Source organism: Anomaloglossus baeobatrachus, chromosome 6 (assembly GCF_048569485.1).
Source record: "Anomaloglossus baeobatrachus isolate aAnoBae1 chromosome 6, aAnoBae1.hap1, whole genome shotgun sequence".
In the NCBI taxonomy this organism is placed as follows: domain Eukaryota; kingdom Metazoa; phylum Chordata; class Amphibia; order Anura; family Aromobatidae; genus Anomaloglossus; species Anomaloglossus baeobatrachus.
Genome location: NC_134358.1, coordinates 53,477,359 through 53,501,011, shown reverse-complemented (window position 1 = coordinate 53,501,011; position 23,653 = coordinate 53,477,359). Strand labels below are relative to the sequence as shown.

Here is a 23,653-nt window from a genome sequence, read left to right as displayed (position 1 = left end):
TGCCTCCAGGCAAGGAAAGCAGACATTGAGATAATAATTAAGCTAAATAGGTTGGTACCTGGGCAGGGAAACACGCTTTGGATGCAGACTCTCAGCCACGCCCAGAGCACTTAACACCTCATTTGCATATGAATTAAAATTCAGAAATGCAGCAACAGATAGAATATATAAAGGTGTCAATGAACTTACGTTTTAAAAAAACCTACAGGCCCATATATAAGGTTTTGAGAGTTTGTGTGTGTGTGTGTGTGTGTGTGTGTGTGTGTGTGTGTGTGTGTGTGTGTGTGTGTGTGTGTGTGTGTGTGTGGTGATCTGACTGACAAATAAGATGTCACCTTAGGTTTTTGCTATTTTAGGTAGGTTAAAGAGAACTGAACTTCAGAGATAAAACCTGTAGATTGTTATTCCTCATGTACAAGTAGATGTGTTTGTTACGTGCTCTGTGACTTTTTAAGGACCACACCCACTTGGCTAAAAAAAAACAAAAAAATAGTTTCAGGAAGAGGAACAGAGAGGAGCAGGTATGACATAAGAATAATGCCAAAATCAGGGGAATAGCGGAATTTACACCAGATTTCACCAATGCATGTTTAAGGAGTAACTGTTGCTTTTTCCTATTTTTTATAAATATATATTACACATGAAAAAAAATAAAAAAAATCTGTTTCTTTCTCCTACGGGATTTGGTCATTCAGGGTTTCAAAATTCTCAATTTTGCAGAGGAAATCTGTCTTTAGTGACTGCAGACTTTCACATTAATGAGAAAAGAGATGTCAAGTTGGTGCTCATAAACGTCTATGGAGAGAGGAGGAGGTAGATAGAGACATTCCATGCAGGTTCTCCTGAAGAGATAGTTATACTTTAAGGAAAGTGACAGATCCTCTGTATAGGGAATCGGTCAGCAGGATTTCATTAAAAAAAATCATTAATATGAACATGTAGCTCTCTCAGGGAAAAGTCCATTGATACCTTTACATGGCCGGTCCGATGCTCCCTTACTGAGAAATCAGCGTTTGAATTGGTATGCAAATAAGGCTAAAGAGCTATTTGTAGATCTGAAGCCTCCGTCACGCCAGCTCTTCAGCCTCATTTCCATGCCAATTCAAACATTGATTTCTCAGTAACGAGGACCTATTTGTAGATCTGAAGCCTCTGTCACACCAGCTCTTCAGCCTCATTTGCATATCAATTCAAACATCGATTTCCAAGTAACAAAGATCTGAAACCTCCATCACTTCAGCCTCATTTGCATACCAATTAAAACGCCGATTTCTCAGTAACGAACAGCTATTTGTAGGTCTGCAGCCTCCGTCACTCCAGCTCTTAAGCCTCATTTGCATACCAATTAAAACGCCGATTTCTCAGTAACAAACAGCTATGTGTAGGTCTGCAGCCTCCGTCACTCCAGCTCTTAAGCCTCATTTGCATACCAATTCAAACACCGATTTCTCAGTAACAAACAGCTATTTGTAGGTCTGCAGCCTCCGTCACTCCAGCTCTTAAGCCTCATTTGCATACTAATTCAAACACCGATTTCTCAGTAACAAACAGCTATTTGTAGGTCTGCAGCCTCCATCACTCCAGCTAAGCCTCATTTGCATACTAATTCAAACACCGATTTCTCAGTAACAAACAGCTATTTGTAGGTCTGCAGCCTCCGTCACTCCAGCTCTTAAGCCTCATTTGCATGCCAATTCAAATGCCGATTTCTCAGTAACGAAGAACTATTAGTAGATCTGAAGCCTCAATCACTCCAGCTCTTCAGCCTCATTTACAAAGTCAATTGAAATGCCGATTTCTAAGTAACGAAGATCTGAAGCCTCCAGCACTCCAGCTCTTCAGCCTCATTTGCATATCAATACATTACAAACACTGATTTCTCAGTAACAAGTTGATATTTGTAGATCTGAAGCCTCCGTCACTCCAGCTCTTCGGCCTCATTTGCATATCAATTTAAACGCCAATTTTTCCATAATGGAAAAACAGACTGGCCATATAAAGGCATTGCTGGATCCCCCTTTGAAGGAGCTACATGTGCAAATAAATAGTTTTGCAGGGGATGAAATCCTGCTGACAGATTCCCTTTAAAAAGCCTTCTGGATACACACATATCCTGGACATAAACATTTAGAATTTTCCAACCCCCAATAAATGGAAGCGTAAACAGTGACTAAGTAAACCAGGGAGCCGTCCATCATATTCCTACCAGGGAATGAAATTCTGCAACGTGCCCTACAAAATAATACACAGATAGCACAAAACAGCTGTTCATTAACTAAATACCGGGCAGCCGTCCTAATGTGACATACATTTAAAGGCTACTTAAACCCAATTTAATACTTAGCAACCAAAACCCACCCCGGGCATAGTCTGTTCTAAAAGCTCTGCCAAAAAGACTAACAAAGTTATTGTTCAACTGTTCTCTGCGAATCTGTGTGCTAAATAGTAAAAAGAAATATGATAAGGATCTATGGGTTATATACGCAGGTTTTTTAAACAAGCTAAAAAAAAAGAGGTAAAAATACAAAATCTTGGTCTACTGAATCCTCGTAATCTGAACATGGGGTCTTCTAAAATCTAAAGCATGGGGATGAGATCTGTAATACTTCATCCACTCCACTGCTGCTTTAATCCATGCAGATTTAGGTAAAATCAGCAACATTTCCGTCATTTACTGGCGTGTCAGGCATGAACGAGCACAGTTTAGCCAATATTTAAAGGGACTCTGTCGGCAGAATTTTGCAATGTAACCTGAAGACTGCATACTGAAAGAGTTAAAAAAGATTTCAGCCCTGCTTCTGTTATCTCACAGTCTTTTTTTTTTTGTTTACCTGCAATGTTTCCTTAAGCCTCTTATCTTTATCATTAATGGGTCTCAGCAGACTGAGTTGTAGTCTAGGTGGCTTAAGGCCCCGTCACACTAAGCAACATTGCTAGCAACATTGCTGCTAACGAACAACTTTTGTGACGTTGCTAGCGATGTCGCTGTGTGTGACATCCAGCAACAACCTGGCCCCTGCTGTGAGGTCGTTGGTTGTTGCTGAATGTCCTGGGCCATTTTTTAGTTGTTGCTCTCCCGCTGTGAAGCACAGATCGCTGTGTGTGACAGCGAGACAGCAACAACTAAATGTGCAGGCAGCAGGAGCCGGCTTCTGCAGACACTGGTAACCACGGTAAACAGCGGGTAACCAAGAAGCCCTGTCCTTGGTTACCCAATATTTACCTTTGTTACCAGCCTCCTCCGCTCTCACTGTCAGTGCCGGCTCCTGCTCTGTGCACATTTAGCTGCAGGACACATCGGGTAATTAACCCGATGTGTGCTGTAACTAGGAAAGCAGGGAGCCAGCGCTAAGCAGTGTGTGCTGCTCCCTGCTCTGTGCACATGTAGCTGCAGCACACATCTGGTAATTAACCCGATGTGTGCTGTAACTAGGAGAGCAGGGAGCCAGCGCTCAGTGTGCGCTGCTCCCTGCTCTCTGCACGTGTAGCTGCGTGCGCTTGTAACCAAGGTAAATATCGGGTTGGTTACCCGATATTTACCTTAGTTACCAAGCGCAGCATCTTCCACGCGGCGCTGGGGGCTGGTCACTGGTTGCTGGTGAGCTCACCAGCAACTCGTGTAGCGACGCTCCAGCGATCCCTGCCAGGTCAGGTTGCTGGTGGGATCGCTGGAGCGTCGCAGTGTGACATCTCACCAGCAACCTCCTAGCAACTTACCAGCGATCCCTATCGTTGTTGGGATCGCTGGTAAGTTGCTTAGTGTGACTGGACCTTTAAGGGCTGGTTCACACTAAGCGACAACGAGGTCGCTGTTACGTCACCATTTTCTGTGACGTAACAGCGACCTTGTAAGTCGCTGTTATGATCGCTGCTTAGCTGTCAAACACAGCAGCCGAAGCAGCGATCATAACCGCGAGAGCAGGGAGCCGCGCACACTGCTTAGCGCTGGCTCCTTGCTCTCCTAGCTCCAGTACACATCGGGTTAATTAACCCAATGTGTACTGCAGCTACATGTGCAGAGAGCCGGAGCCGGCAGCACAGGCAGCGTGAGAGCTGCGGAGGCTGGTAACTAAGGTAAATATCGGGTAACCACCTTGGTTACCCGATGTTTACCCTGGTTACAGCTTACCGCAGCTGCCAGATGCCGGCTCCTGCTCCCTGCTCGCTTCACTTGTCGCTCTCTCGCTGTCACACACAGCGATCTGTGTGTCACAGCGGGAGAGCGCCTTTGAAGAAAACGAACCAGGGCTGTGTGTAACGAGCAGCGATCTCACAGCAGGGGCCAGATCGCTGCTCAGTGTCACACATAGCGAGATCGCTAATGAGGTCACTGTTGCGTCACCAAAACCGTGCCGTAGCAGCGATTTCGGTAGCGATCTCGCTATGTGTGAAGCACCCCTTACACACTGCAACATCTCAAACGACATCACTGTAACGTCACCGGTTTTGTGACGTTACAGCGACCTCCCCAGCGACATTGCAGTGTGTGAAACACATCAGCGACCTGGCCCCTGCTGTGAAGTTGTGATCGCTACAAATCGTTCAGGACCATTCTTTGGTCCTTTGTTTCCCGCTGTGCAGCATGCATCGCTAGAAAGTTTCAGTGTGTAAAGCTGGGTTTACACACAAACTTTCTAGCGATCCCACTAGCGATCCCAACCTGGCCGGGATCGCTACAAAGTCTCTGGTGAGCTGTCAAACAGGCAAACCTGGCCAACGACGCAACAGCGATCTGGACCTGCAGAGCGACCTAGCTGGTTGTTGGGGACGTGTCAAAGCAGCTTTTTGAAAGGGAAGTCGCTGTAAAGTCCCCTTTACACACTGAAACTTTCTAGCGATCATGCTGCACAGCAGGAAACAAAGGACCTAGGAATGGTCCTGAACGATTTGTAGCGATCACAACTTCACAGCAGGGGCCGGGTCGCTGATGTGTTTCACACACTGCAATGTCGCTGGGGAGGTCGCTGTAACGTCACAAAACCGGTGACGTTACAGCGATGTCGTTTGAGATTTTGCAGTGTGTAAAGCCACCTTAAAGGGGACTTTACAGCGACTTCCCTTTCAAAAAGCTGCTTTGACACGTCCCCAACAACCAGCTAGGTCGCTCTGCAGGTCCGGATCGCTGTTGCGTCGTTGGCCAGGTTTGCCTGTTTGACAGCTCACCAGAGACTTTGTAGCGATCCCGGCCAGGTTGGGATCGCTGGTGGGATCGCTAGAAAGTTTCAGTGTGTAAACCCAGCTTAAAGGCCAGTCACACTAAGCAACATCGCTGCTGAGGCACAACTTGCTAGTGATGTTGCTGTGTGTGACATTCAAAAACAACCCGGCCCTTGCTGTGAGGTCGTTGGTTGTTGCTGAATGTCCTGGACCATTTTTTAGTTGTTGCTGTCCCGCTGTGAAGCGCACATCGCTGTGTGTGACAGCGAAAGAGCAACAACTGAATGTGCAGGAGCAGGAGCCGGCTTCTGCGGACGCTGGTAACCACGGTAAACAGCGGGTAACCAAGAAGCCCTGTCCTTGGTTACCCGATATTTACCTTCGTTACCAGCGTCCGCCGCTCTCACTGTCAGTGCCGGCTCCCTGCACACATAGCCGGAGTACATATCAGGTAATTAACCCCATGTGTACTGTAGCTAGGAGAGCAGGGAGCCGGCACTGGCAGTGTGAGAGCGGCGGAGGCTGGTAATGAAGGTAAATATCGGGTAACCAAGGAAAGGGCTTCTTGGTTACCCGATGTTTACCGTGGTTACAGCTTACCGCAGCTGCCAGAAGCCGGCTCCTGCTCCCTGCTCGCTTCATTTTGTTGCTCTCTCGCTGTCACACACAGCGATGTGTGCTTCACAGCGGGAGAGCAACGACCGGCGACCTCACAGCAGGGGCCAGCTCGTTGCTGGATGTCACACACAGCGACAGCGACGGGACATCGCTGCTACGTCACAGAAAATGGTGACGTAGCAGCGACGTCGTTGTCGCCGTTGCTGTGTGTGACACCACCTTTAGGGTCCCCTTACACATAGCGACATACCAGCAACCCGACCTGGCAGGGATCGCTGGTACGTCGCTACATGGTCGCTGTTGAGCTGTCAGACAGATCTCCACAGCGACCAGCCATCAGCCACCAGCGACCCATGTAATGACGGCTCCCTGCAGACTCAGAACCGTTGGTCTCCTGCCGTCAAACACGCCGATGCATGCTGCACAGCGGGAGACCAATGAGGAAAAATGGTCCTGATCGTTTTGTCACGATTATGTATAATCATGCTGGCCAGCCTAAGGCACACCTGTGCAATAACCATGCTGGCCAGCCTAAGGCACACCTGTGCAATAATCATGCTGTCTGGACCATATAATAAGACCAATTCTATCAGACACCTGATAGTCGAGACCCTGATGGAAGTTTTGCATTAGGGCTCACAAGCTTCAGGTTACACCACTGGAACGTCTGCTCAACGCAACGATTCCAGATATCAAATTGTGTAGTTTTGAATGCAGCTCTGGATGTGAATGGTGTTTAAAATATCATATTAAAAGGGTTATGTAAGATAAATAGTGAAGCCGAGTCCATACTTTAGTGGGTCGGGCACATATTACACAACTTATTGTAACTTTGGAAAGATGTTGAAAATATGAAACTTTAATGAGAAGGGATGAGGGGGGTCGTGGGGGAGATGGGAAATAAAAATTCATTAAAAAAAAAAAAAATTAAAAAAAATTCTTCAGAAATAATTAGGATTTGATAATTACCTCAAAAAGTAATTAGGCAAAGCAATAATCGTATAAGAACATTGGGCATAAAAAAAAAAAAGAAAGATAAAGTGAAGTGTAGAGCTGGGATTAGGCTCTTGTAGAGATGCGGGTATTTCGCTGCACAAGGAAAGAGCAAAACTTCCTATTTTCTCTAAAATGGGAAATGAAAATGTGTAACTACAGGAGAAGAAAAAAAATAAATAAAATTTCCCAGGGCGAATATTCGGGCCGGCTGCCAGCTCCTTAAAAACACTGTTAATTATGTTCCAGTAGTGGCTCAATATGGGAGCAGCTGGAGAGAAATGAGAAGGCACAATTCAGGAATTCAGGGGTCAGAAATAAGAGCGCCCCCAAACCTGCTTCACTTACGCCAGACGGCGGCGTGCTACAAATACTAAATGGCTTAACTATGGGATTATATCATTAACAGTGGAGGAAAGGGTTCACATTAATGTCATCACGTCTGGTATAGGATTCCTTTAAAGAGATGTACAGTGCCTATAAGTAGTCTTCAACCCCCTGCAGATTTAGCAGGTTTACACATTCGGAATTAACTTGGCATTGTGACATTTGGACTGTAGATCAGCCTGGAAGTGTGAAATGCACTGCAGCAAAAAAGAATGTTATTTCTTTTTTTATTTTTTTTTTTACATTGTGAAAAGTTTATTCAGAGGGTCATTTATTATTCAACCCCTCAAACTACAAGAATTCTGTTTGGTTCCCCTAAAGTATTAAGAAGTATTTCAGGCACAAAGAACAATGAGCTTCACATGTTTGGATTAATTATCTCTTTTTCCAGCCTTTTCTGACTAATTAAGACCCTCCCCAAACTTGTGAACAGCACTCATACTTGGTCAACATGGGAAAGACAAAGGAGCATTCCAAGGCCATCAGAGACAAGATCGTGGAGGGTCACAAGGCTGGCAAGGGGTACAAAACCCTTTCCAAGGAGTTGGGCCTACCTGTCTCCACTGTTGGGAGCATCATCCGGAAGTGGAAGGCTTATGGAACTACTGTTAGCTTTCCACGGCCTGGACAGCCTTTGAAAGTTTCCTCCCGTGCCGAGGCCAGGCTTGTCCGAAGAGTCAAGGCTAACCCAAAGACAACAAGGAAGGAGCTCCGGGAAGATCTCATGGCAGTGGGGACATTGGTTTCAGTCAATACCATAAGTAACGTACTCCACCGCAATGGTCTCCGTTCCAGATGAGCCCGTAAGGTACCTTTACTTTCAAAGCGTCATGTCAAGGCTCGTCTACAGTTTGCTCATGATCACTTGGAGGACTCTGAGACAGACTGGTTCAAGGTTCTCTGGTCTGATGAGACCAAGATCGAGATCTTTGGTGCCAACCACACACGTGACGTTTGGAGACTGGATGGCACTGCATACGACCCCAAGAATACCATCCCTACAGTCAAGCATGGTGGTGGCAGCATCATGCTGTGGGGCTGTTTCTCAGCCATGGGGCTTGGCCATCTGGTCCGCATCCATGGGAAGATGGATAGCACGGCCTACCTGGAGATTTTGGCCAAGAACCTCCGCTCCTCCATCAAGGATCTTAAGATGGGTCGTCATTTCATCTTCCAACAAGACAACGACCCAAAGCACACAGCCAAGAAAACCAAGGCCTGGTTCAAGAGGGGGAAAATCAAGGTGTTGCAGTGGCCTAGTCAGTCTCCTGACCTTAACCCAATTGAAAACTTGTGGAAGGAGCTCAAGATTAAAGTCCACATGAGACACCCAAAGAACCTAGATAACTTGGAGAAGATCTGCATGGAGGAGTGGGCCAAGATAACTCCAGAGACCTGTGCCGGCCTGATCAGGTCTTATAAAAGACGATTATTAGCTGTAATTGCAAACAAGGGTTATTCCACAAAATATTAAACCTAGGGGTTGAATAATAATTGACCCACACTTTTATATTGAAAATTTATTAAAATTTAACTGAGCAACATAACTTGTTGGTTTGTAAGATTTATGCATCTGTTAATAAATCCTGCTCTTGTTTGAAGTTTGCAGGCTCTAACTTATTTGCATCTTATCAAACCTGCTAAATCTGCAGGGGGTTGAATACTACTTGTAGGCACTGTAATTCTCACACTGGCCACTGGGGCTGCTCTACACACACCTGTTCTTTCAGGAAGTCAACATGTACATTAGCAGGAATAGACTGTATTGAAGCATCTAATGTTCGTGTGCACAGGACACTGAAGTGGGGGCCGCTGTAACATCACCTATTGTGAATGGTCGATCCTGCATTATCTCTGTACAATGAGGTTACCTGTCATTGTAATTCTGCCTTTGTTGATACTGAGACTGTTGAAAACTCTAAGCTAGGGTCTAAAATAACTCTTACCAGTGTGAGAAGTGCAAGATTACTAAATATATGTTTTGTTTTTTTTTTTAGATACAGATTATCATATTAAAAATATAAAAATTGGAGTCTGGTATTGCAGTACAGCACCACTCCAGTTCAGTGGTGGAGTCTGGTATTGCAGGACAGCGCCCTCTCAGTCCAGTGGTGGGGTCTGGCATTGCAGTACAGCACCACCCCAGTTCAGTGGTGGAGTCTGGTATTGCAGTACAGCACCACCCCAGTCCAGTGGTGGAGTCTGGTATTGCAGTACAGCACCACCCCAGTCCAGTGGTGGGGTCTGGTATTGCAGTACAGCACCACCCCAGTCCAGTGGTGGGGTCTGGTATTGCAGAACAGCACCACCCCAGTCCAATGGTGGAGTCTGGTATTGCAGTACAGCACCACCCCAGTCAAATGGTGGAGTCTGGTATTGCAGTACAGCACCACCCTAGTCCAGTGGTGGAGTCTGGTATTGCAGTACAGCACCACCCCAGTCCAGTGGTGGAGTCTGGTATTGCAGTACAGCACCACCCCAGTCCAGTGGTGGAGTCTGGTATTGCAGTACAGCACCACCCCAGTCCAGTGGTGGAGTCTGGTATTGCAGTACAGCACCACCCCAGTCCAGTGGTGGAGTCTGGTATTGCAGTACAGCACCACCCCAGTCCAATGGTGGAGTCTGGTATTGCAGTACAGCAGCACCCCAGTCCAGTGGTGGAGTCTGGTATTGCAGTACAGCACCACCCCAGTCCAGTGGTGGAGTCTGGTATTGCAGTACAGCACCACCCCAGTCCAGTGGTGGAGTCTGGTATTGCAGTACAGCACCACCCCAGTCCAGTGGTGGAGTCTGGTATTGCAGTACAGCACCACCCCAGTCCAGTGGTGGGGTCTGGTATTGCAGTACAGCACCACCCTAGTTCAGTGGTGGAGTCTGGTATTGCAGTACAGCACCACCCCAGTCCAGTGGTGGAGTCTGGTATTGCAGTACAGCACCACCCCAGTCCAGTGGTGGAGTCTGGTATTGCAGTACAGCACCACCCCAGTCCAGTGGTGGAGTCTGGTATTGCAGTACAGCACCACCCCAGTCCAGTGGTGGAGTCTGGTATTGCAGTACAGCACCACCCTAGTTCAGTGGTGGAGTCTGGTATTGCAGTACAGCACCACCCCAGTCCAGTGGTGGAGTCTGGTATTGCAGTACAGCACCACCCCAGTCCAGTGGTGGAGTCTGGTATTGCAGTACAGCACCACCCTAGTTCAGTGGTGGAGTCTGGTATTGCAGTACAGCACCACCCCAGTCCAGTGGTGGGGTCTGGTATTGCAGTACAGCACCACCCCAGTCCAGTGGTGGAGTCTGGTATTGCAGTATATCACCCCCCAGTCCAGTGGTGGAGTCTGGTATTGCAGTACAGCACCACCCCAGTCCAGTGGTGGAGTCTGGTATTGCAGTACAGCACCACCCCAGTCCAGTGGTGGAGTCTGGTATTGCAGTACAGCACCACCCCAGTCCAGTGGTGGAGTCTGGTATTGCAGTACAGCACCACCCCAGTCCAGTGGTGGAGTCTGGTATTGCAGTACAGCACCACCCCAGTCCAGTGGTATTGCAGTACAGCGCCAGGAATGGGTATGAAGCAGTTTAACAATTATGGTGCCTTTTTTAAATAAAAAAAAAAATCTGCCATTTTTAATTTTTTTTTTTTTTTTTATAAAACCGTACCACAATATTATGTCCCATAAATATTTGTATACGAGTCCAGTCGATCGCACTCATCCGCTTGTCAGAGTCTACAAATTCTCTTTTTTTCCCCCCCAACCATACCAATGAAGGAATTTCATCAAAAAAGCAAAAGCATTAATGGTTTTCTGGCTAACACCGGCGGCAAAGAGAAAGGTAACAGCAGCCGAGGAATTAACACATCTAACTCCTCTCATTAAAGGGAAGGTGTTAATGCAGCGGCTGCAATATCACTCCCAGGTCTGCCATGTTCCAGAGGAAGCAAAAGCCGGCAAGGGATTAGCAGGAAAGGTCACCGCTGCGAGCCGCCGGGCGGAGGAGAAAAAAGGGGCCGCCAAGCCGCCGGAGGGAACACCGCCACGCTAAAGATTAGGAGACCAAAACCAAGACTTTTAATTAATTATTTTAAAAATTAATTTAAAATACCTTTATTTTTATTTTTTTTTATTTATATGGCCTACTAAATAAAACTTGATTTGAAAGGTCCCATGGGCAAGAATACCAGGGGAAAAAAAAATCCGAAAAAATGAGTTTATTTTTTATTATCACGTCAGTTCTCTTTTTCCAAAAGGATCAAAATCTCCTGCATTGATAGAGATTTAAAAACACTAAAAAAAGTTAACTTCCCAAAGTCACCACTAGAGGGCGTGTAGAAGCTCACTGCTCCCTCTAGTGGTCGCCAATCCTTCAAGCGGTGATCACTAGTTTGCTAATATACCATATTTTTCGGATTATAAGACGCATTTTTCCTCCCAAAAATTTGGGAAGAAAATGAAGGGTGCGTCTTAAAATCTGAATGTAGCTTATCGGGGTGTGGTGGAGAGGGGTCACAGGAGGCAGGGCAATGCTGTGCTGCAGACGCTGCTCTCTGCGGCGCTGCTCTGTTCTGTGTGGGGCTGCTCTGTGCGGCGGCCAGTGAGGCTCAGACCATTCTGAAGATGACGGCGGTGCAGGCTTCAAATAATGGCACCCAGAGACAGTGCGTCTGCAGATGGAGCTCTCGGCTCAAGCTGGTCTTTGCATGCGCCGACTTCAGCCGCCATTTTTTTGAAGCCCGCACCGCCAACATCAGAATCGCCAATGCCTCACTGCCCACAGCGAGCCCCAGCACAGAGCAGCGCCCGCTGAACCAGAACAAGGCTCTCATAGACTTGTGTTGAGTTGTGACCTCCGATGCACTCCATGATACACTGGAGCTGCCAGCAGATCACAAATCACAGGAGACCGACCGGAGTTAGAAACAGATGAAGATGGCGGCACGTGAGTATAAAACCGGGGGCAGGGGACTTAGATTTAAAGCCCCACTCCAGTGGAGAAATAAGAAAACCGCTGGAGTGGCTATTTAAACGGACTCTGACACCTAATCTGTGAGCAGCACAACATAGACCCTGATTCCAGTGATTTGTCCCTTATTCAGCTGTTTTCTGTAGTATTGATAAAATCACTGCTTTATCAGGAAGAGATGATCCCTAGAAGACTAGTAAACTGGCTGCCAGGTAGCTCTCCATACATATTCATGAGCTCTGTATAACATCGTGTCCACCACTGATTGGCAGCTTTAGAGCACTGGCAGCAGGGAAAACAGGGATTTTATCATAACTTTAAAAAGCAGCCCAGTAAGTGACACACCACTGGAATCAGGGACTCAGGCCCTACATCATGCTGCTTTCGGGATAGATGGCAAAAACTGGTTACAGACTCCGTTCAGTTGTGCCAAGATGAAAACTACTCCAGAAATATTGCTCTAAGGGGCTGATTGGAGTGAGACGCTGACGGAAAATGCAATATTTGGAAAAAGTCGCATCTTTATTCAGATAAGCAAAGCTGTAGCAGAAAAAGTGGAGTTCAAAAGTGGAGTTCCGCTTTAAGCATATGGGGAAAAAGTCACTGAAAGCATGAAAAATTACATAGTATTTAATGACTTTTTGAATTTTATAATATATCATATACACATTAGAGATATATATATCTCTAATGTGTGTGTGTATATATATATATATATATATATATATATATATATACACATATATTTCTCTAATGTGTATATGATATATTATAGAATTCAAAAAGTCATTAAATACTATGTAATTTTTCATGCTTTCAGTGACTTTTTCCCCATATGCTTAAAGGGGAACTCCACTTTTGAGATATAGATATATATATAATAAATAAATAAATAAATAAATAAATAAATAAATAAAGCACCCCAAGTTTGCGCTCACCTGTAATAACAATCTCTCGTCCCCGATAACTGCAGCTTGGTTCCAATCAATCACTTCAGAGAACGGTAACTCCCACCCGTTACTCAGCATTACCGGAACACAGGCCGCCTGTGGAGAGGGGGGAAAGCATGTGGGGGAAAAAAAAAATAAATAAAATCAGCAATTACATTTTTGCATATCCCAAATTCACACATTATCTATTATTTTTTTTATTTTTTTTTTTTTACTTAAATGTATGTATTTGGGGCTAAAAAAAAAACATTTTTGCAATTTGGTTTGGTTAAAAATGTTACCCCATTTGGCCTCTATATTCTCTGTGCTGCACGGTCTATTTTTAGCTGCAGAATGAGTTTTCTGAGAATCCATCAGTGAGCTTGTTTTGTAAGTCTAAGGCGGGCTTTGCACGTTGCGACATCGCAAGCCGATGCTGCGATGTCGCACGCGATAGTCCCCGCCCCCGTCGCAGGTACGATATCGTGTGATAGCTGGCGTAGTGAACATTATCGCTATGCCAGCTTCACATGCACTCACCTGCCCTGCGACGTCGCTCTGGCCGGCGACCCGCCTCCTTCCTAAGGATGTGGGTTGTGCGGCGTCATAGCGACGTCACACGGCAGGCGGCCAATAGCGGCGGAGGGGCGGAGATTAGCAGGATGTAAACATCCCGCCTCCTCCTTCCTTCCGCATAGCCGGCGGCAGGTAAGGTGATGTTCCTTGCTCCTGCGGCTTCATACACAGCGATGTGTGCTGCCGCAGGAACGAGGAACTGCATCGTACCTGTCGCGGCACCGGCATTATGGAAATGTCGGTGAATGCAACAATGATACGATAACGACGTTTTTGCGCTCGTTAATCGCATCATCTAGCATTTACACAGTAAGATGTCGAAAGGGACGCCGGATGTGCGTCACTTTCGATTTGACCCCACCGAATTCGCACGTGCGATGTCGCAACGTGCAAAGCCGCCCTTACAGGAGACACAAATCCCTTTTACAATTTGTTTTGGTAACAATTTGACTCCGTTTGGCCTCTACATGCTTTGTGCTGCAGTGTCTATTGCCGGCTGTAGAACGAGTTCTCAGAGAATCCATCAGTGAGCTCAAAGTGAAAGTCTTATGGGAGACTAAAAACATTTTTACAATTTGGTTAAAATTTTTACACAGTTTGGCCTCTATATTCCTTGTGCTGCAGAAGGAGTCCTCTGAGAATCCATCAGTGAGCTCGTTTTAAAAATCTTATGGGAGACTAAAAATCATTTTTACAAATTTGGTTTGGTTAACAATTTTACTCCATTTGGCCTCTATATTCTTTGTGCTGCACGGTCTATTGCTGGCTGGAAAATGAGTTCACTGAGGATCCATCAGTGAGCTCATTCTGAAAATTGTATTTGAGAGTGCAGATTTTTTTCTGGACGTTTTTTAGCTGATTTATGACCACAAAATTTACAAAATTTAATGTGCAGGGACACAAGGAGCTCGGAAAAGTGAAAGTATGCAAAATGTTTAATAAAACCCAATTGCAAAAACATGGGCAACCTCTTTCATTCAGACGTGGGGTATACTTAAAGTGGGACAATCCGCAGAATATTAAGGGGCATATCCCAGTCTAGAAAGAACTTACTTGAAGAGCTTCCAGAAATCTGAAGGACCCAAGCCTGCGGCCACGGGGGACGAGACAGAAAGTGGCATTGTGCAGCATTTCACGATAATCATACCTAAAGGAAACAGGAAAAATATAAAATATTAGCACATAAAATATTCAATTAAAAAAAAATAATTAATAATCGATAAATCATTAAAAAGGACCAAGATGAAAATGTAAAAAATAAATTACTGAAAAAAATCCACTGTTGATGAGTGGGGCATCATAGAATGTAAAATGACCAACTGAGGCATCAAAAACGGCTCTAGTACATTGATGCTCCATGGCCAAGGTGGGAGACTCAATATGTCCATGACTTCTCAACAAAATGAAGGAGGTCCACACAATTACATCTATAAAATAGTATATGACAGATGACAACCACGCTTTATACCAGGAAAATGAGTATGGGTTGTCCCCATTTTCAATTATTAGCATCAACATCTAAATATATCTCCTTAAAAGGGGTTTCTGTGTCCTTAAAGGGTTTTTCCACCTTCACAAAAATGGGTATCATGGAATAGTGCTTGAAAAAACATGCAATTTTGCAATTTACTGCTTCTTAAAATTTTGAGTCGTTCTTGAGATATTAACACTTCTTTTGATTACAGCTCGTTGCCTTGGAAACCGACCACCGCTGCTAGAAAGTAGAATACATGCAGTGCTTACAATCTCTTTTCTATTGAGCTCATAAGTGCTGTTTTAAAGCTTTCCTATATCGCTGGAGTGCACTGTAACCCACTAATATTGGCCTTTTTCAGCGTAGTGCTTACAAGCCAGAAAGCTGCGATGGTCGGTCTCCTAGGCAATGAAGTGTAAACTAAAGAAAAATGTTAATATCTCAAGAACAGCTGCAAATTTTAATAAGTGGTAAATTGGAAAAGTGCTTGTTTTTACAAGCACTCTCTGAAAATCTCTATTTACGAAGATGAAAAAAAATCCCTTTAAATTTTTCTCAAAGTGATACATAGCTGACAAATCCCATGAGAATGCCAAAAAGTGAGTACAATAACTACACACTATAGTCCTACATCTTAAAATATTCAAATTTTGTGAAAATTTCACAAGCAATTGCCAAAAAAAGTCTCAGAAATCTTTCTTGATGCCTGAAAATGCCACTAATGCTGTCATTCTGCCGGCGAGGAAGCCAACCTGCCGCGTTCCCGTCCCAAACCACCCGCAAAACTAAGACAGGTACTTGCTGACAATAAGACGACAACGGTACAAATCTCAAAATTCTAATAGACTAATTTATTCGCAGCCTGCAGGCATCACATTTTGTTTTGTTAGCCGGATTCATTTTTAGAGAAGAAGCGGCCTATTTTTACATACGTAGGTGTCAGACAAATCTTCAGCCTCATGATTGGGAAAAGACGCAATTTGCGAAAGGATCATTTGCTTAAACAAGCGCACACTGTTAATTTGCAGTAATAACTTAAAAAAAAAAAAAAAAAAGATACCGCAGGAGTAAAATAAAAACAAGCGCCACGCGCTGTGCACGTTCGTGAATTTTTTTCAAGCAGAGTATCGAATGACGAGCACGACTCCGAGCAGATGTCCGATCTTATTGGACTTGTCACGAGGACGAATCTGAATATTCACGACCGCTGAATACATCTCCCATGCTAATAAGTATCCGACGCTTCAATTTACTGCCAAAGCCGGGCCCGTCTGCGATCGGCAGGAAGATAATGAGATGTGTGACGGTTGAAAGGTACAATTAACGGCGGTGAGGAGCTCTAATTGTCAGAAACCGATAATGCCGAGACGCATGGTTCACACAAACTATATATATATATGTGCCGCGTCGGAAGAATCTGCGATCAATCCCCTCAAAATCACAATCCAGAGTTTGGAGGGGAACATTTATGATTGTAGCAAAGTAGAGAATTTCGGAATGTGAAACGAACTGGTACTTATTCATAATGGGTTTAGTGCAAAGCGGTGCACGATTCATTGGCCCATCCAAAAATACAGCTTGCCAACGGCTGAACAATGTGCCATGTTCAGCTGAAGAGTCATCTCACACAACGTCTTTTTCGGGCAGGTCCGCTCCAAAAAAAAAAAAAAAAAAGAAAAAGCATCAAGAAAACACTCAAAAGGATGAAGTTAGGTGAGAAAAAAAAACAAAAAATGACTTGCCGTGCACATGTACAGACTTCTCAACATCTTAACGACTCCTGGTTTCCAAAAATGCCGAGCGGTTAAAAAAAACAACTTGTGGTTTTGATGAGAAAGCGTAAAGGGGTTGTCTTCTACTTTAACATTTATGGCCTATCATTAGGATTGGGCATCAATGTCTGGTCGGCCCGGGTCTGACACTCTGCACCCAAGCCAATCTGCTGTTCTCGGTGCCGCAAGCGTCAGCAGGCAGCTGGAAATGGTCAGTTTCGGAGCTGCCCTGTCTTCTGATAACAGCCTCAAACCAATAGGGGGACGAGCAGTAACTGGCTGCTATCAGAAGACGGGGCAGCTCCGGAACTGACCATTTCTATCCTTCTGCTGCCACCGAAGACACCTTAGTGGCAGGGGTGCCGGGTGTGGACGCCTGATGGGCAGGGGTGCCGGGTGTGGACACCTGATGGGCAGGGGTGCCGGGTGTGGACGCCTGATGGGCAGGGGTGCCGGGTGTGGACGCCTGATGGGCAGGGGTGCCGGGTGTGGACGCCTGATGGGCAGGGGTGCCGGGTGTGGACGCCTGATGGGCAGGGGTGCCGGGTGTGGACGCCTGATGGGCAGGGGTGCCGGGTGTGGACGCCTGATGGGCAGGGGTGTCGGGTGTGGACACCTGATGGGCAGGGGTGCCGGGTGTGGACGCCTGATGGGCAGGGGTGCCGGGTGTGGACGCCTGATGGGCAGGGGTGCCGGGTGTGGACGCCTGATGGGCAGGGGTGCCGGGTGTGGACGCCTGATGGGCAGGGGTGTCGGGTGTGGACACCTGATCGGCAGGAGGTGCCGGGTGTGGACACCTGATCGGAAGGGGGTGCCGGATGTCGGACCCTAGCCGATAAGACATTGATGACCTATCCTAAGGATGGACCATCTATGTAGAAGAAGTGGTGGCCAACCTCTTGAACAGATGTCAAGAAGTCGGGTGTCTTTTAAAGCATTTTGCCAGTGTTTTTTGCCTCCAAAAACACCAGTGATGTTTTTTTAATTATTAAAAATGTTAAACAAAAAAGCGTGAAAAGCTACAAAAGATGACCAAAAATACCCCATGGCTGTCAAAAGGGCAAAAAAGTGCTCAGGAAAATACACTACTATTACTGGTAAACTACGGTTCCAAAAGCAGACCTCAGATGGGGATGATCAGAGATACCGGTGTCCATGAAATGTTGAGAAAGCTTTAATTCATGGGTCCCATCAAATGTTCGGTTCCACAAAAGTACAAGCTTTTTCAGATGTTTGTGATCATCAGTCCGATCTCGAATCACAGTGCTTGGACTGGCCGAATGTCTCCCGACCTGAGTCTCACAGAAATATATGAAGCGGTCACGCTCGAGTCGGGAGACGCTTGGCCAGTCCATGCACCGCGATGCGAGAGCAGACTGATGATCCGCAAGAGCCCTACGGATGGTTTAACCAGCCCAACAGTCACAGTCTGATTATTGATCGCGGTTCTCATGACCCAAACTCAACAGCCTCATTCATGCCTAAGAGGCTGTTGACCAACTTGGACCATGAGTGTCAGACGTGTGAAACCGGCCTAAGGGCTGACACACACATTGGTAAAACACTGATGAAAGTGGGACCAAGTTTTTCGTACAAGAAAATTACCAGAGTCTCATCAGTGTTTGGCCAGAGTCTCATCAGTGTTTGGCCAGAGTCATCAGTGTTTGGCCAGAGTCATCAGTGTTTGGCCAGAGTCTCATCAGTGTTTGGCCAGAGTCTCATCAGTGTTTGGCCAGAGTCTCATCAGTGTTTGGCCAGAGTCTCATCAGTGTTTGGCCAGAGTCTCATCAGTGTTTGGCCAGAGTCTCATCAGTGTTTGGCCAGAGTCTCATCAGTGTTTGGCCAGAGTCTCATCAGTGTTTGGCCAGAGTCTCATCAGTGTTTGGCCAGAGTCTCATCAGTGTTTGGCCAGAGTCTCATCAGTGTTTGGCCAGAGTCTCATCAGTGTTTGGCCAGAGTCTCATCAGTGTTTGGCCAGAGTCTCATCAGTGTTTGGCCAGAGTCTCATCAGTGTTTGGCCAGAGTCTCATCAGTTTGGATGAGGGGAAAAAATGTTTTTTCCACTTTTTATTCATCAATTTATGAAAAAAAAAAGAAAGAATAGGACTCGGGTGGCATTCAAGTGCTTTACGATTATCTCGTTGCTGAGTTTGATCCAACACTTGGATCAACATTGGACATGGCCATGACCTTTTGCGGACTTCGTTGTCTGGGCAAAACCGCGGAGACGTGTGAACGCCCCGTAGACTATACCAGGTGTGAGGGTCATCAGTGAAATACACAAAGAAAATTTATACGTGAAAATCTGATGATGAATGAGCCCTTAGAGTAATACATACCGTATTTTTCGCTTTATAAGACGTACTTTTCCTCCCAAAAATTTGGGAGGAAAATGGGGGGTGCGTCTTATATAGCGGTACCTGGGGGAAGTCCTGTCTGAGGCGATCGGGCGTCCGGGTGCCTGTGGTTGCATGCAAGCGGCCGGGTACCTGTGCTTGCGTGCAGTGGCAGCTGGGTACCCATGGTGGTGCGGGCGGCAGCCGGGTGCTGTGTGTGGGGACGGCAGTCGGGTGCTGTGGGTGGGCGGCAGTCGGGTGCAGCAAGTTACCAGTTGTCAGCGGTCCCACTTTCAAATGATGGCGCCGGTGGAGCTCTTGGATGAGAGCTCCATCTGCGCACGCGCTGCTCCGGGAGTCAGCGCGTGCGCAGATGGAGCCCTTGGATGAGAGCTCCATCTGCGCATGCGTCGCTCCGGGCGCCATTACTTGAAAAGGGACCGCGGACACACTGGGAAAATACCGCATCCGTCTGCTCCACCACTGAGCAGTCGCCGCCGCTGCCACCACTGAGCAGTCGCCGCCGCTGCCACCACTGAACCGGGACCGCGGACACTCACTGCACCGGCCTGCTGCGCGGCTCACCCGCCGCCGCTGCTGCTGTCGCCACTACGGACGCCACGGCACCTGCAACCACAGACCCCGCTGCCACTGACCCGCCGCGCCTGCCAGCACAACCTCTGCCTCCTGTGACCCCGCTTCACCACCACTGTTGCCCCCCTCCGGTAAGAGAACAACGGAGTATAAGACAGACCCCATTTTTCTTTTTTTTTTACCTTTTTTTATGTCTAAATTTGGGGTGCGTCTTATAATCCGGTGCGTCTTATAAAGCGAAAAATACGGTAATCTAAACATTAGAGTTGAGCGGATCAGTCATAATCCTGGTCCGGCGGATCCGGATCGGGTTGCTGCCGAAGTCTGGATCCGATCCGGAATCCGCGGCCATGTAAATCAAGGGAGGGAGAGAGGGAGAGAGGGAGAGAGGGAGAGAGGGAGAGAGGGAGAAAAAAAAAAAAAAAAGGATCGTGCACCCCGAATCCCGGGTACTGGTCGGACTCGGATCGGGCGCTCAAACCGTGCGGATCTGGATTTTGCGGATCTGGGTCCGCTCAACACTACTAAACATCTAAATAAATAAAACCTTTCCACCGGGATGGCTAATCTGTAAATCGTGTTTTTGCATTCCATTCCAGGAATCCATAAAAATCAACAAAAACTAAAAAGAGAATGTCTGAAAAGCCCGGTCCGTCCGGAAAATCCTCCTGATCTTTATTTTATTTCCTACTCCATGTAAAAAACATGACAGTCTCCTTTTACAGATAACTTTACCAAATCTCAAAAAGAAAACCCTATAAATTCTAATAAACCAGTGAAGAGATTTAAGACGTCTACATCAGATTAATGGAGCGGAATAGGTTTTATGCAGAATCCGGAATGTGAACCAAAACAGCTCAAAAAGTATCACAAATTCCCCCCCAAAAATTGCACTTGTTGCAAAGAATTTGCATGCAATGATTCACCATCCGTAAAGAAAAAAAAAAAAGAAAGCAAGGCTTGTGTTCTTGTGTTTTGGGATATGTGCATGAAAGCTTTAACCTTTCTCCTGGTAGCTAAACATTGCCTGTCTGCTTTCCCTCAAAGAATATCCAGCTGAAAATGGTTCTCCTGTAATTTCTGCATTGATGTGTCGACCTTGTCAATCAATGTAAGGATTAAGCGGCTGCTCGAGACTCAGCTTTTGGCGTTATCCTCCGTAACAGTGGCTGTCTGCAGAGACCCTGCAGTGTGTAATCAGCCACCGCACGCATTCCTACTCGCACCACTCTCCTAAGTCACCGCACTTAAGAGATGGGAAACTAACCAATGCACCGTGGGAGCCATTGCTTGTACTCTACTAAACTTAATCCACGATTTATCCCCTTCATTTTCCCAGTCTTAGTCATGAGTCATTGCCTTTCCGTATCAAACTTTTATAAAGAAATCCAAAAGTCTGGATAAAGAACAGATAAATGTACATCGAGACTTGAGTAGAAGAGGTCATCAGTCTACAAGAGGCTGAACGTGTCTTCTAATGCTCTTCAAACATACGTTATAGTCAACAGATTGGAAAAACCTTCTTCCAAGTCCCCAATTCTACAAAGAATCTACTATGTGATGGATCAAGTCCCAAGTTATGAAACCGAAGTTTAATTTATAGAACCAGCCTACTTCTAAAAAGTATCTACATTTAGTTGGTTTTTTTGGGGGGCCAATTATGGCAAAGTAGTATGAAGTAAAAAAGGTCATCGGTCTATAAGGGGCTGAACGTGTCTTCTAATGCTCTTCAAACATTCAATGGAATGGAAAAATCGTCTTCCATGTCTCCAGTTCTGCCAAGGATCTACTGTGCGATGAATCAAGTCCCAAATTATGAAACCTAAGTTGAAGATTAATGTATAGAACCAGGATACTTCTGATGAGTATCTATATTTAGTAAAGTTTTTTGGGGGGCAAACTATGGCGAAGAAGTATGATGTAAAAGAGGTCATCGGTCTACAAGAGACTGAACGTGTCTTCTAATGCTTGGCCTAAGCGCTTCAAACATACCTCATAGTCAACGGATTGGAAAACAGTCTTCCAAGTCTCCAATTCTGGCAAGGATCGACTGTGCGATGGATCAGGTGCCAAATTATGAAACCAAAGTTGAAGATGAATTTATAGAACTAGTCTGCTTCTTAAAAGTATCTACATTTAGTGGGGGTTTTTTTTTTGGGGGGGGGGGGAACCATAGCGAAGAAGTATGAAGTAGAAGTGGTCATCAGTCTACAAGAGGCTGAACATGTCTTGTAATACCTGGCCTACGCGCCTGCAACATATCTTACAGTCAACAGATAGGTAGAATAGTCTTCCAAGCCTCAAATTCTACCAAGGATCTACTATGACATGGATCAAGTTCCAAATTATGAAACTGAAGTTGAAGATGAATTTATATAACCAGTCAACTTCTCAAAAGTATCTACATTTAGTTGGGGGGGGGATTTGGGAGGGTGGGACAATGGCGAAGTAGTGTGAAGTAGAAGAGGTCATCAGTCTACAAGAGGCTGAAAGTGTCTTTTAATTCGCGGCCTACGCTCTTCAAACATACCTTATAAATCAACAGATTGGAAGAACAGTCTTCCAAGTCTCCAATTCTTCCAAGGATCTAATATGTAATGGATCAAGTCCCAAACTATGAAACCGAAGTTGAAGGTGAATTTATAGAACCAGTCTACTTCTGATGAGTATCTACATTTAGCTGGGTTTCTTTGGGGCAAATACGATTAAGAAGTATGAAGTTGATGAGATCATCCGTCTACAAGAAGCTGAACGTGTCTTCTAATGCCCAGCCTACACCTACGCTCTTCAAACCTACTGCAGTGAACTGATTAGAAAAACCGTCTTCCAAGTCTCCAGTTCTGCCAAGGATCTACTGTGCGATGGATCAGGTCCCAAATTATGAAACCAAAGCTGAAGGTGAATTTATAGAACCAGCCTACTTCTGAAAATGTTCTACATTTAGTTGGGTTTTTTGGAACAAACTATGGATAAGAAGTATGAAGTACTATTAATGGAGACGTAACCAATAGATGATACTTCGTTTCGCATTCTTAAAGGGGGTGTCCACTACTTGGAAAACCCCTTCTCATTCCCCATGTTTGGACCTATTAAAATAAAGCTTAGACTCGCCTCCTGTGCTGGTGCCGTTCACGCTAAGTTGTGACCAACCACCGCCGGTTTCTCTCTTCCCGCTGACCCGCTCACTTCCTGTTTGTTACTCATACGTCCAAAGGCGGGGAGAGTAAAGTGCATGCTCATTGGAGACCGTGATCCTGTGATGTCACTCTGGTACACCATCCCTGGGAGAAACCGTGCCGACACCGCGGGAACAGCAACAGCACCAGAGGGGAGTAAACTTTATTATCCTACATGGGGGATACCTACGGATTGAGAAGGGTTTGTCCGAGTAGTGGACAACCCCTTTAAGTGCTAGATTTTTTTTCTTAATAACTGCCTCAAGAGCTGATAAGTTTCTTTTTTCACTTTGAAACCCCCCCAAGTGCACTACAGACATGTTTTCCCACTTAAAAGAGCATTTGCCAACAGGTTTTTGCTATGTAATCAGAGAGCAGCATGATATAGGGGCAGAGACCCTGATTCCCGCAATATATCTTTAATGGACTGCTTGCTGTAGTTTTGATAAAATCCCTGTTCTCTCTTCTGTAGATCTAGCAGTTTTCTTAATCTTGACCCCAGAGAGACATACACACATCACTGATCTGTACATAGACAGAAAGCTGCTAATAAGTGGTGGGGGCGGGGATATACAAAGGGGGATGACTAGATGGCACAAGACAACTGGTCCTCTAGCAAAATATTATTGATAAAAGAAAACAGCATACCGCCTAGTAAGTAACATCCCTGGAATTAAAGTCT

The 23,653-nt window shown here is 45.8% G+C and overlaps 1 protein-coding gene across 1 annotated transcript in view; it reads right to left on the bottom strand.

The window, feature by feature from the left end:
• Nucleotides 1–23,653, bottom strand: part of EXT1 (exostosin glycosyltransferase 1) — a 406,167-nt gene that overhangs the window by 53,798 nt on the left and 328,716 nt on the right. Inside the window, exons 2-3 of the mRNA XM_075352930.1 lie at nucleotides 14,673–14,766; nucleotides 13,053–13,160 (exon numbers count right to left, since the gene is read on the bottom strand). Of these exons, the coding sequence (XP_075209045.1) occupies nucleotides 13,053–13,160; nucleotides 14,673–14,766 (202 nt within the window). The remainder of the gene's footprint in view (nucleotides 1–13,052; nucleotides 13,161–14,672; nucleotides 14,767–23,653) is intronic.